A 13,981-nucleotide genomic window follows, 5' to 3' on the forward strand; every position below is an offset into this window, starting at 1 on the left:
TTCTAACCTCTTAAAATCCACTTTCCCTTCACTATCCCTAAACCCCAATGCCTTGGGTAAGTCAGCCCCGCTGCCTTCCACTGTAGGGTGAAGCCCTTTACAGAAAAGTATCAAGTGTTCAGCCGTTTCCTCCTCCTCTCCGCACGCACAACGTGTCTATCTCGTGGTACCTGGCTTTATATGTCTTAGTCCGCAAAACTCCAGTCCTGGCCTCAAACAACAAAGAGCTTCTTCTACAATTATCATAGATATTTTCTTTGGCAATTTCCTGCTTAAAGGTCCTGTATGTTCCCAGTGCCGATTTCGTCATCGTCCCTGTTTTCCACAGAGCTCTTTCTGTTTCTTTAACCTTTTTCTTAACCGACAACTGCTGATTTTCCACCCTAATGCTGTACAGATATTTGCTTGTCAATTTTCCAGTTCGCTTTCTCCAGTTCGTGTCAACATTCCTTATGTACAGGTATCTGAAAACTTTCCTAGCCCCCTGCTTTTCCCTATTTTTTCTCAATCGCTCCTCAAATGCTATCTTACTGCTGGTTTCTCTGCTCTCTTACGACGCCCATGCCATATCGCCCTGTACCCCGATTTGATGTATTGCCATGTGCTCCCATGTGCTCCCATGCAGGCTAACGCTCTCAGTCGAAGCATTCGAATGGAGCGTTTCTTAGTCGCGGAGTTTTCATCGCGCACACTACCGATTAAAAAGATATACAAACACAGCTCACCTTTGATGTTGGCGGCCATAAATTTCGCAGCAAAACCTTGCCGCCTAAGATCAGAAATACGAAAGCTGCTTTTGCTTTTTGAACTTTATCGCTATATGCGTCTGCTTGCAGATGCACACGAAGGAACGCGTACTGAATAGAATTAAAATCTCTCGTCAAAGGTCATGTCAAAATATCATTAGCGCTTTCGCAGCCAGCAGCATTGCGTTCGACTTCGTCGTGCATGGGAACTTAATAACGGCGTCAAATGGAATGCGAACAGAGGAGCGAGTGGCCAAATGTCTAGCTTACGCAGCGTGCTTGTCAGCGTCAGCGATAGACGCGCTAATCCCTCTGAAATTGTTTTGCACCTGTTTTATTTGAGATTCGTTTTCTCGCTTTGCACACTGGTGCGCCGGATATACACTTTCCATCGATAGGGCGCTCGACTACTGATCCGGATTTCCCGGGTTCGAACCCGACCGCGGCGGCTGCGTTTTTATGGAGGAAAAACGCTAAGGCGCCCGTGTGCTGTGCGGTGTCAGTGCACGTTAAAGATCCCCAGGTGGTCGAAATTATTCCGGAGCCCTCCACTACGGCACCTCTCTCTTCCTTTCTTCTTTCACTCCCTCCTTTACCCTTCCCTTACGGCGCGGTTCAGGTGTCCAACGATATGAGGAAGATACTGCGCCATTTCCTTTCCCCCCCAAACACCAATTATTATTATTATTATCGATTGCAACTTGGGCAGCGCGGCTTCGCTGGCAGGCACTGCTGTAGACCGCGTGGGCGAAGAGAGCGCTCATGGCTCCCTGGCCTGCAGCGCATTCATTTCTCTTTTATCCTCGGCGTGTTATCAGATAGTTAAGCAGGGACTTTCTCGTTTCCATAGGGGAGACTGCCGAGACAGGTGATTAGATTCAAACGTGAGCTGCAAATCTAAATACTGCAACGTGCTATGCTGAGGATCTTCATGGGTGATCTTAGCGAGAAGCCCCTGTTCAACTGCAAATCCTTCCATTCGAATCTTGCAAAAAAATCGCATCCTTACTGGATGCTTAGGAATGGCAGAGAAGTAACCTTGTTGTCACAAGATGAGCGATTCTGTTATCAGCGTCTGGCTGCGCTGTTAACAAGTGGAGGCCTACCGGTTGCGTGAATTAAGAAAAGAACGAAGGGCTTTTCTCGCCTCGCAATATGATGACCATTGCATTGAAGCAATCTCACCTTAATATACGTAGGATCGGCACGCACATATGCTATTGTCGGCTCTCAAAATCGATGACGCTGGTCCCAATGAGTTGGAAGCGCTCACTTGGTAGAGAACTTCATGCAGCGCCAGTTCTCCACAGTCCATGATGCGTGTCTCGCAGAACCTTCGCAGAACATCCCCGCGTAGACTACGTCCAATGATTGACGTGCTGGCACAATTGAAAGGGTCCTTTAGCTCACTAGTCGTGATGTTGGGTTTGTCTGCACCAGCGGCCACAATAAGTCCTTGTCGGTAACACAGGAGGCATGTTTCCAAGCCGTCCCACGCCACGGAATGCCTTCGAAATTCTGTTAATTGCAGACACTGGACGACCGGTTTCGACGCGTTGGTGCACGCCGTGATGGTGAAGAGTAACTGTCCGCGCTTTCTTTTCGAGCATGACGTGTAATTGTTCGATTCCAGTGTATTTGAGCTTTTCTGGTGGCGATAAAGATACCAGAAAGAAGCGATGCAGGAACTGCCGCGTTGGACATCGAGCAAAACTCGCTCGTTCTTTTTTTTTTTTTTCACTGTTCGCATCGCGTCCAGACGCTGATAACACGACAACGACGGAAGCGAAATCAAAGCGCTGCAGGCGATGGAGCCACGAACGCTCGCTTCACACACGCGAGCCGCAGCCGGTGCCGCCAACGAAACCGCAATGCGCAAGTCGAGACCGGTTGAAAGACTGACGGTGGCGCTCCAGTGGCAAAGCGGGAAAACGAATGGCTAAGAAAACACAAGCAAAACTACCGCAAACCCAATGAGCGCGGATGAGCTCCGATGGCGGCAGGCAGACGGCGTAAAATGGACCTTCGGCCACGCGCTCCGCTGTTTCATTTGACGCCGATAGTACTTGGGACTATCATGCTTTCTTTGGGCATCTGCGGCCTTGGGGCCGAGCCTGGGGCTTGTTTTGACTATCGCAGCAGCATTTCTGCAGAGATAGGGGGCCGGAAGATGGGCTTGTTTGCAAGAAAAAAGAAATGAACAAGAGCGATAGTTTGTGAGAAAATATCTCTGGTGACGGACTACTGGTTCCAGGCTGTATATAGCGGGGCTGGTGTCTTTTTGAGATCTGTTAAGAGCCTTTAGATACAGTCTGCACTCGGAAACCGTAATTATATCAAACCCGTACGCTATCCAACTTTCCGAGAAGGAGGCAAGTCCCCTTGTCGAATTGCTGTCGAAGTATAGACTGAGGCTTCCGTTCCGCCTCCTGTTCATACTGCCTTTTGAGAGAGTGTCTGGTGGCAGTCGGCGACGGCTGTTGGAGATGTTGATGCCGTATATTAACTGTCTGGTGAGCCGGGTGGTCGTACATTCGCGCCAGGGGACGCTTGCGTCTCTTATAGCCGCCGTACGTGAACAGTGGCGCTTTTCAGTAAACTTATGCGTTCTACTATATGCTCTTGGCATGCTATTGAACAGTCGGTTGCGTGTGTCTTTTGTGCGGAACACTCGAAGGTGCTGTTGAAACGATACTGCAACAACACCAATAGCAGTCCAGCGGGTATCTCAGACGAGTCTTTGAAGATATTTTACTGATTTCTTCCCTTACTCGCGATAACTTCTTTCCAGTCCCCTTTTCCCGCGAATCTTCACGCAAGAAAAATGCGCTTTCTTTTTTGGTTTGGCTCGCTCAAGACCTTCCATAATGTCTATTATCTTCCAATTCAATTCAATTTTATTTTGCTGGATGCAGTCAGAAAAAGATACATGTGAACCATCTGGGCGCTTAGCCTTGCCGGCTGGATTTGGGCCTACATATGCAGTATCGGCAGAAAAAAAAGAAAATAGCGAGAGAAAATTCGAATCAATTTTTTCCGACGGAAGCTATATAGGTACCCCAGCAGGGGCCAAGTGGTTGAGCATCCTCCTCGCATGCTGGTGGTGCGGGGTTCGATCCCCAGCGCCGCCGGGTACCCACCGGTGATACAGTGGGCACACGCTTCCCCTGGTCTGGTGCTCGGCTTATTGAAGGTGAAATGCTTGGAAAACCGGCCTTTGACCCCACCTTGAGTAGTCGAAAACACCTTGCGCCATGGCGCTCTTTGGCCACTAATGCCCTTGCGCCATAAAAATCCATAATCATCATTTTAAATGCTATATGTTATAATGCGAATGACTGATCCCACCCATGTGGTCGTCCTCATGAAAAAAATTAACAAAACACTTCACTTGAGCCTTACTTTGTTAACAAGGCGTCTCGTCCGTAGTTATGCCAGTTTCCATCGCGGTGACGTTCACTTCCGATTGGCCAAAATACGCCAGCACCCCGTAGAGCGTTGAATCACAAGAACCGGAACATGCTGTGTCTCAAAGCACTCCTTCCACAACGTGCGGAACCATTTGGAGAAGAGCCTTAATTGTCAATTAGTATGTCGGCGACATCACAGGATGAAAGGAAGGCAATAGGAAACTACTGAGGGCGGGATGGCACGAAGTCGCAGAGGGTGAAGTGAAGAAATAGGCATGCGGGGCGTCCACTACACAGCTGACGGCTGGCAACGCGCATGCGCACGGCGCTCCCTCGCGGCCCGGCTTGGCGGCGCTGGGAACCAGTTTCGCCTCGTTTGGCGCATGACGCCTCTGTGCCCGTCAGGAAGCGCCATTCTGCGGAGTTGCAGCCGTCAGCCACACTTCTACACTGACCCGCTATTTATGCTGTGGGAAGTGTCAGTGATTGTAACCGTGCGGTCGCTTAAATGCATCGAACATCTAGGAGTTGTGATTATATTTTAGGAAAGGGTCAGAACGTCAGCGCATGCGCAAGACCCCGCCACCCGGTGGCTGATTGCACAACAAGGCTGCACAAATGACTGGCAATGATTCAGCACTCATTGCTGTATGATTGGAACAGAACTTTATGCTAATACTTGATTATAAGAGAGGTGAAAAACGCTGAAAGCGTTTCCCAGAGTGCCTTGACAAGTTTTCACCCCTTTAGGAGCATCGTCATTACAATGTTTTCTAGGAAGAATGAAGAAACTGGCCAAGATGGCGGAATTTCCCATTCATTCTCTGCCTAGATAGACGTCATTCTGGCCTTGGGTTTTATTACGCTTCCTATGGAAGCTTATGTAGGTATTGTACAGATGGGCTCGAGTTCGGCCGTAGCTCCCGTTCTCTGTCTGCTTCTTTCGATAAATGTATTATCGAGGACAAATGACAGGGGAACACTAACGCGACAGTTTGGGCATGTTAGTGTTGCATGACAGGACTGAACAGGGCACACAGGACAAGGACACAAGAAAAAACAAAACGACGAGACACACGAGCGCCGACTTATACCAGTTTTTTGAAAACCACGGCCCGGAATATGTAGGTAAAACATGGCCAACATCACGCATGCGCGACAAGCGCAATATTCAGGCACTTACAGAGGTGCGAAAATTCCTTACGGATAACAGCGATCGATGGCTTCGATACGCAAGAGACACCTAAACGGGCTATCATTTCGGCTTCAATAATTTCACGAGTCAGTTTACATCTGTTTCTGGAAATAACAGCGCAGTCTTCGTAGACGGCATGACGCGTGGAAACCCGATCTGATTCGCCATTCTCATCTGCAGTGTTGTCATCAGGCTTACATTTTTAGCAGTGTGCGTCAGAGAAACCCACCTCTCTTTTCAGACACGTTGTCACATTGTTCCCGCAGGCCGTCGTTCATGCAACTACCACTGTGGCCAACGTAGATTTTGACAACGGAATGCTGTACACGACTGAGTTGGTACATTCAACGAACTTGGTTCGGTGCTTTTTTTGGCACTTTCTATTCTTGGTCAATCTGCACAATTTTTGCAGCTTGTCAAGGATCGAATAAAGAACTTTTACATTCGCCCATTGTCCGATATTTTTTAGGCGGTGGGAGAAGCCGTGTATGTAGACGATCACGGCAATCTGCTGCTCAGGGGAAAGTCGGGAAATGATGGTGCACTTTTAAACAAATGCGGTCAAGAATGACTTTTGCGACACTGACCAAGACATGAGTGGGGAACGTCGCAGCTCTGAGACGCAGAATCTGTTCGTTGAAGCGGACAGCCGTAAGTTCGGGGCAAGACTTGTCTACGACGTTATCTCAGGCATAACCTTGCGATACCCCTCTTTACAAGTATGGAATGCGAGATCACACAGTGAAGAAGCCATAATAGAATTATCAAACCAGAAGGCATATGAAGGAGATTCGTTATACCACTTCCAAAGTGTGGTCGTTGCGTTTTCCAAGCGATACTTAACCGAAATGCTTATCACGACGAAGACTAGCGTTGCCATGCTGCTTATTATGTCTGAATTGTCCCGTTCGTATTTCATTCGCGCCTAGACTTAACAATGACAAATCGATGTCTGCCACTCAAAAGTGTGCGCAACAAAGGTCATGGCTCACTTACACCTGTTTTGAAAGCACAGCCCAGCAACCAAAAAGGCACCAACCGACCAGGCGTGACTACACAAGTGCGTACTGTCTGTTCTTTGTTGTTGATTGTTTTCCACTGTCGTCCCGTCACATACATTGCGAGCGACAGGCGTTGCCACGATCGCTCCCCGTCAACGACGGCAAGGCGAGAAAGAACTCTCCTTCCCCCACCCTCTTTTTTATTTTTCTGAAGGGAGGAAAATCTGGCAGGAGATACATTCGAGGCCGCATAACGGATGAGGGGCTGATGGAGAGGATGGTGCCCTCTCTCTCTACGCGTGACCGTCCAATCACCGTGTGAGTACGTGACGCAAAACCGCTTCGATGCAAACGCACTGAAACCGCGGCCGCTGCATCCGGCGGCGTCCTCTCCGGACTTCGTTTAGGAACTGTTTTTATCCCCCCCGAATGCAGATAGCGAAGAGCTGCCCCGAGTTGGTGCGTCACCGCCTCACCGTGTTGCTTGCACTTGCGCAATATCTCGGGACTTCCGCCGCAGCCGCGTCTTTGAAGTTATTCGGTTTTTCAATACGCAATATCGGGAGGGGCCCTTCTCAGTCGTCGCGTGTGCCTACCTCCGTCTGCGAGACTGCAAGCTGCGTTTCGTACGCATCGTGTCACATATTATTTGGCATTTATCGCTTTAGGAGTCTGCACGCGGACGTGATGAAGACACGCAATTTGAATAGAAGGAAGATCTGCACTCACAGCTTAGATCAAAACTTACGAGTTCCCAAACGTCAGCTCACCTTTTCACATCACCAGCAACCGAATATTTGTAGACTATACAACTACTTGATAAGACGCGTCATTCCTTCAAAACCTAGACCACGCCCACAATTACACTCTTAAGGTTCAAGTCGATGGTGCCCCAGATATGCTCGGAAAGCATGGGATGAAGGGCACTCATAAGAAAACGTAATCTCGCGCGAGTTTCAATGCATAGGCATTACTTGGCTCATGCATGGCGTCTACAGAAAATGTGTGCTGAAAGTGTGTACAGAATGTATTAACAGAATGTGTGGACACTTACCCGACCTTACGCTAGTTACGCGGCAGTAACTCGAGTCAGCTCGCGTAAGTTTGGAAGAGCGCCGCGCAAGCTGCAGCCAATTAGAGGAAGCTCAGGTAAGTTAGGAAGAGCGTCGCGCAAGCTGCAGCCAATGAGAGGAAGCTCGGATAAGTTCGGAGGAGCATCGCGTCAGCTGCGCGAGAGGTTGCTCGGGAATTGGAGCAACGTGGTCGCACAATACCGAAGGGTGGCTGTGACAGGAACCGCCCCCTGCCAGTGCAGTGGCCCATCTGTTAAACCGCTGCGCCAGTGCGCTGGTAGTTATATGAGGGCTCCCGTCCATCTATGAACCTTCAGTATAGAGAATGGATTAATGTATATACGCGCATTAACCCACGGAGCCCCGAATGGCGGGCGGTTTGGTGGCCAACGCGAACAAAGTTACACAAACGAACAAACCAAAAAAACTACCAACGGAAACAGTAGTAGTGCGCAGTGCTTTCGCATTCATAGCACGTAAGCAGATTTAAGTGCCCCCGGCAGTTTTTCTTTAGTTGCTGCTGAGCCGTAGTTAATAGTTATTCGCCATGATTGGTGGTACGGAATAACAAGTGTGGCGGGCTTTCGTCTTTCTGCTTTGTCAGCGAACAACAATAGGTATATGGTGTATGACTTCTTGAAGTCGGAAAAGGCTAAGAATATCGTTGTTGGAAACTGGGAATATCAATAGCTGTTGCTCAGACAAGATGGAACACCCAGTATGGACACGGACATGGACGTTTATGCAAGAAAAGATAAATGACCCTTTTGTGCTGTGCTTCTTAACAGACTCCCATAGTCTATAGCCTGTCTTTCGGAACAGCGACGCCAGCGAGCTCAGGCATGCCTTCTGTCACCGTGACAAGCAGAGGTTGCATGTAATTTGGGGGTCGCAACGCCAATGCAAATTGACACCGTGACATCACGAAGTGGTGCGGCGTGTCATAAACACGCAAGTGAGGCAAACGAGCAGCGGGCGTAAAATCTCCCCCAACCCTATTTGTGAGGGTGCCCTGATGAGAGTTACATGCACTTTCATGCCATGAAGAGCACGCGGCCTCATCTATAGAGGCGAGGAGACTTGTCTACAGTTTAGTGAAGCCAAGGCCAGACTGGTGTGGCGCACCCGTCGCTCCAGGCAGGCCGGGGTAAAGCATGCTGCCGGGCGAGTGAGTTGATCATGTTTAGAACCAGTGAGCACAAAAAGACGACAGCACGAAGGAAAGCACCCGTTTATAGACACCTTTAGCGTACCGTGCACCGCGTTGCCATTACCAGTACCAAATGTTGACAGTACCGGAGCACTGGGAGTCCGCACGCAGCCAATGCGCACGTGCAAATTGCCTTGACGGCGCCAGATGGCGCCAGGTGGCGCCAGGCACACGGCAGCTGCGCGCGCGCCTGCAGCGTCAGGACCAATCAGCGTGTTCTCACAGGCATGGGCGGGCTTCCGGTACCACGGTAACGGCAATGGTTACACGGTGCACTGTATGCCAAATGTGTCTAATGTTCTGTGTGTTTCACTGCACGCGTTGTCGAAACGTGCACCTCATCACAACTAGGATGATCGCCACACTGCAAGCGAGGAGCCGGTCGTTTCGTTTTAAGCCTCACAAGCTGAGTTACCATTTTGACGCAGTACCACCAGCAATTCTTCAGAGCCCTTCTCAGGGACAACGCCGATGCGATGACGTAATTTATTTGCAAAACATTTCACAATTTAGAGAACTCCTGAAAAGACGCCACATGCAGAGCAACAAGCACCGTAGGGTTTGTCCAGGAGGGGCCCTACTTGACCTGGTTTTGGTTGACGAAATTTTCGAACAGCTCATCGATCTCCTGCGAATATGGCAGTGTTTTTTTTTTAAAATAATAGTAAAAAGGAAGGAAAAGATTTCTGCTAGCCCCGGCATCTGCCATCGATACTGCAGCACCTGAGCTGGGGCAGCGGAAATAAACGACAGCAGGCAGTATGGAGAAATGAAATGAAAGAGGTGAGGGGACAGGAAGAGAGGATACGGGAAGTAATATATGCAAACTATTTACACAAAAATGCCAATTCAGTCTTACCTTCTTCATGAACCTCGAAATGTTGGAAAAGGGAAGCAATAAGGGGTTGTTGGCTTCATGGGATAAGCACGATAGAAGTTAAATATTTAAAGGCAAGCAAGTACACGCTTATGGCATTCCTTCTATTTTTTTTAAAGAAAGGGACCAATTGAGGAATAATTAGGAGACAGTATGACAGCTTGAATGCGGAACAAAATACGATGTGCCCCTGGAAGATGTGAAAGAGACTACATCCATATGTCGCATCGGACACGTGAATGCGTCCTGCGCAAATGCCTGCGGCATTCTGTTTTAGGCATATTATCCCCAGCCGTTCTACATTGGGCCTGGATATAAAAAAAAGATAGTATTAAACGCACAAGGTGCTCCGGCTATTTCTTCTTTGAGAATTAGGAATGAAGCGTTATTCCAGCACCCTTCGACTGTATTCGTCGTCCTGTTCGATCACATCACAACACCGCGAAAATTAAAAGTGAACTTTTGTTAGAATTTGTCCATTCGGACGGCAGTACAAAAGCCCGAAAATGGGGCAGAATGCAAGCATGGAGCACCGCCTCTGAAATTATTTCAAACTTGGAACATTGTCTTGTCTACGGGAATGCTTCTGCTTGCAATGCATAGTTCGGCGCAAAATAGAATCAGGCGTAGACCACGAAACAGGTGTTTGCATCGTGTGGGAACAGCTTGACTGATGAAAACGCCTAAGACTATAGTCTATGGAGAGAAAAAGTTGCAAAGCTCCTCAAAAGACTTTAATACTCTTGTGCTGACAAAGAGCTCTTAGGCGATAGTCGGTGATTATTTGACTGCGTTAGCATTTTTTGTTTCTGCTGATTCTGTTGTAGTTCCTGCCTGAGGGTGCGGCGCCATACCTTAATACGTCTATATGTGCGGAAATTATAATTCCCTACTTCATATTCATAGACCGCTGGGAGCCCACATATCAATATGGACGCAGTGGTGCAGCAATTAAGCAATGCGCAACTACCCTTGCAGGTGGCTGTCCCAAACAAAGCCACCGGCAGGTCTTCCCGAGTAAACTCTCGCGGCCAATCATGATATTAACTGCCACCTGCCACGGTAGACCTTTTGCTCACAATCCGGTGGGCAATTCATGAAGACATCACAAGATTCGCACAGTGTCACACGTCACGTGTGACTACTCACCCTGCCGGTGCCAGCAAAATTAGTGATTGGTCCCGAGAGGTTGCTCGCGAAGAGCAACCTGGGAATAAAGTGGCCGCGCCTGACAGCGACGGCGATTGCCTTTTCCGTTTGCAGAGACCGTTCTAATGCTAACGCGTTGATAAACTTTGCTAATCGTGCGATAACACACTTAGGGCTCGCACATGTTAACACGTCCAATCTTGGCTGCAGCGGGCCGCATAGAGAGATCTGAGGTACCGTCAATCAACCCGAATGACATTATTTAATCGGCAGTCCTTTACTACGGCATGTCTGATGGGCCAGGTGTGTAGGCAGAAAGTCAATTTCAGTAGGTGCCACCTGATTATTGATTGGTTAGGATTACGAAGATACGTGCAAGCGCAAATGGGGATATCACGCGTAACACGTGACGGTGGCCCGCTGTGGCAGGCGTCAGTTGAAGTAATGATTGGTCGTGAAAAGGTGCTTGGGAAGAGCAAGCTGGGTCGCACAATGGCCCACCTGTGGCAGCGCCGCATTGCTTAACTGCTACACCAGTGCGACTACGCAGCGACCTATGAATGGCAAGTATAGAACGACCAATTCCGCATATATGAGCATTAGCCGCAGCAGAATCAGCAGCAACAGAAAATGCTAACGCATTCAGACGATTCACCGACGACCGCCTGAGAGTTTTTCAAGAGTGTTTCTGCAATCGTTTGGTATCATGACGTTTAGCATTACATGGCAACAGAAGGCAGCTTGAGAGATATAATTATCGAATATGGTCTCTGTACAGGAGCCCATATCGGAAGTGCACATGAAGTTTACCACCGTAAAGTACATGTGCCGCATATATGTTCAGCTACACTAATAATCTGCGTAAATGCAAACTGTCTAAATGCGGTGTTCTCGATGAGCAAACCTCTGCCAGCATGTTCCTGCTAGCGTTAGCTGAGCGTTAATTCTGAGCATGAAAGAACAGTACCTTTGAGAGCCTCTCCACGAAGTGCGGTAACACCTTCACGCCGGCAGCAGAACAGGTGCATAAAAACAGTTCCTGTGCGGTCATCCGTAATCGGTAGTGATGGCTCTCCAGAAGTTGGGAGCTGAGGCTGGGCAAGGCATCGCCACACAGCTGCGCAAAACCAGACAAGGTTAAGGAGGCGACAGGGCTTCTTTTACGTCTAGTCTGCGCTCACCTGCTCCATGCTGTCGTTGTACATCCGCTTAGCTGTGGTCAAGGCCGAAAGATTGCCAGCTTCCTCTGGAGCCTGCAAATCATAACCGCGTGCATACGTTCGTGCTGCGATAATTTCAAGGAGTCATAGTCACTGAGCGTGTGAAACAGCTGTCCACACAGGAGAAGGAGTTCTTCTAGTTCTCTATGACTTAATTTGCCCCATGACAGCAGCACTACAGCAGTGGATACCACAGGACACGGGAGGTAGAACAAATTCCTAGAGAAAATCACCCGTTGCACAAGATGTCGTGAAAAAAATGATGCTCGTATGTAGCGGTGACAGGAAGGGAAGTAGATACTCCTAAACGTGCATTACAACAACCGAGCACTTTGCCGACTGTGGAAACTCTGGATGGGTGGGTGGCTGGTTGTAACCGACGAAGAAGGGACAACGAAAGTGGAAACTGTTTTTAAACTTGTCGATTCCTACCACCGTAAACGCCATAACTTCGCGTAAAAAAAATTCACATGTTTTACGTTCCTGCCAACTTCTCAGCATTTCCGATCTTCCAAACTAAAGAGATCATCTGCGTTTCGAAATGTGGCCAGCTAATTGAGAGGTCAGCACACCTGACTAGCTAATGCACCAGACAGAACAGGCTCTATGCAGGACGTCTTTTTGGCGCGTTTGCTTCAGTTTTCTTTGCCCGTCCAGTGTGCAGTTAATGAAGCAAATATATATATATATATATATATATATATATATATATATATATATATATATATATATATATATATATATATATATATATATATATATATATATATATATATATATCAGCAAAGACAAAGACGTGATATTTCGTTTTTTCAGAGTTCCTTTCAGAGTTCCTTACCAAAAGCTGCGCACGAGGTTAGTGGGACAACCATGTCAGACTTTTTACACTTTGGCGAACAATTTTTATAACAATATTAAGCGACAGTTTGTTCCCACAGTAAAGTTATTAAACTGCATTCTGCCCTGACTGAAGGTATCGACGATTATATCCACTACTGTGATTACAAAATGGGTCAACAGTTTTAAGAACGCCTTTTCACAATAATCTAAAACATCAGTACATCTCAGCAAACCTTTTCCGGCGATCACTGCCGGACTGCGCCGAAACGTGGAGTCCAGAAAGCTATCAGTGAACTTCCAGTCCATGTTTCTCCACTTTGGAGCATCTCCTAGATTTTCTGCTCAGTCCTGCCGGCTTTTTTGTCCCTCGGACGATTGGCGATGCGTATCCAAATGTATTCACTTGAAGCAATCTCAGTGCGGCAGCTTGGCCGCTCAATAAGATCCACCGTCCTATTCATCCAATTTTTGAAGAACGTAGAACAGTGCTTCGGGTAGTAATTCCGTTGAAGCAAATATATCCAAATCCCAGATTATTGCCTGTCAATGGAAGCGTGACCTTTCCCAGATTACCCTGATCCTCTTCGCTCAATGTATATCGATTTCAGTCGAGGAGACAAACTCCAGAAGGGGGATCAGGTTCACGTTATGACTCAGCTGACTCTGTGGTGGAAGTTGGGAAGTTGATAACGAGGTTCATATAAATTGTGTTTGGGGTGACATATTGAGCGATTCCCGTCATTCTCACACGAAAAGAACTTCGATTCGTCAAATGAAATTACTCTTCCTCATTCGCAACCTATCCACGCCAGACGTTTCTTTAACTACATCATCCTGGAAACCCAATTCTTTTGACAGATGTTCAGGCCCCAGCTCGCTCGTGTCTCTTCTGGCGGGAAGCAACGCTCTGAAGACGCCACAGCGAGGTGAGTCAGTCTGCGCTTCTCTACTTTCTGTTTCGCATTTGAGAAGGGCGTGCACGGTCTGCGTCCATGCCTTCCTCTCACACACCCGCGCCAGGAAGCGAGAGGGCATCGTCTTCCTCACCAGGCCTCGAGAAGTCTGGCGACGGGGCGAGGACGACAGAATAATTAGCACCGGGTAACGGATGAGCACTGGCGGCGAAGGAGACGATGCCCCCTCTTCGCGAGCGTCCAATCGCCGCGCGCCTGCGTGATGTAAGAAAGTCTCGCTGTAAACACAAGCGGCATCCGTACTTTCGAGCCCCTCTTCGCGAGCGTCCAATCGCCGCGCGCCTGC

The 13,981-nt window shown here is 48.4% G+C and overlaps 1 protein-coding gene across 2 annotated transcripts; it reads right to left on the reverse strand.

Moving 5' to 3' along the window:
- Nucleotides 1-9,107: 9,107 nt before the first annotated feature.
- On the reverse strand, nucleotides 9,108-13,739 carry LOC144104825 (atlastin-3-like). Of its 2 annotated transcripts, XM_077638037.1 has the most exons (4): nucleotides 12,955-13,739; nucleotides 11,843-11,914; nucleotides 11,629-11,778; nucleotides 9,108-9,263 (listed from the first exon to the last, which is right to left on the reverse strand). In XM_077638037.1, exons 2-4 carry the CDS (start codon nucleotides 11,864-11,866, stop codon nucleotides 9,213-9,215), a joined length of 225 nt encoding a protein of 74 aa, XP_077494163.1. In that variant the 5' UTR covers nucleotides 11,867-11,914; nucleotides 12,955-13,739; the 3' UTR covers nucleotides 9,108-9,212. The 2 variants fall into 2 exon arrangements, with proteins under 2 accessions (XP_077494163.1, XP_077494162.1); XM_077638036.1 differs by lacking the exon at nucleotides 12,955-13,739 and having other exon boundaries at nucleotides 11,843-12,518.
- Nucleotides 13,740-13,981: the final 242 nt, after the last annotated feature.

The sequence above is a fragment of the Amblyomma americanum genome, chromosome 9 (assembly GCF_052857255.1).
Source record: "Amblyomma americanum isolate KBUSLIRL-KWMA chromosome 9, ASM5285725v1, whole genome shotgun sequence".
In the NCBI taxonomy this organism is placed as follows: Eukaryota; Metazoa; Arthropoda; class Arachnida; order Ixodida; family Ixodidae; genus Amblyomma; species Amblyomma americanum.

Coding starts and splice junctions, on each gene's coding strand:
- LOC144104825 (XM_077638037.1), bottom strand. CDS start 11,866: ATGTACAACGACAGCATGGAGCAG. Junction 11,779..11,842: donor ACAACGACAGCATGGAGCAG/GTGAGCGCAGAC, acceptor GGTTTTGCGCAG/CTGTGTGGCGATGCCTTGCC. Junction 9,264..11,628: donor TCGTGGAGAGGCTCTCAAAG/GTACTGTTCTTT, acceptor CCATATTCGCAG/GAGATCGATGAGCTGTTCGA.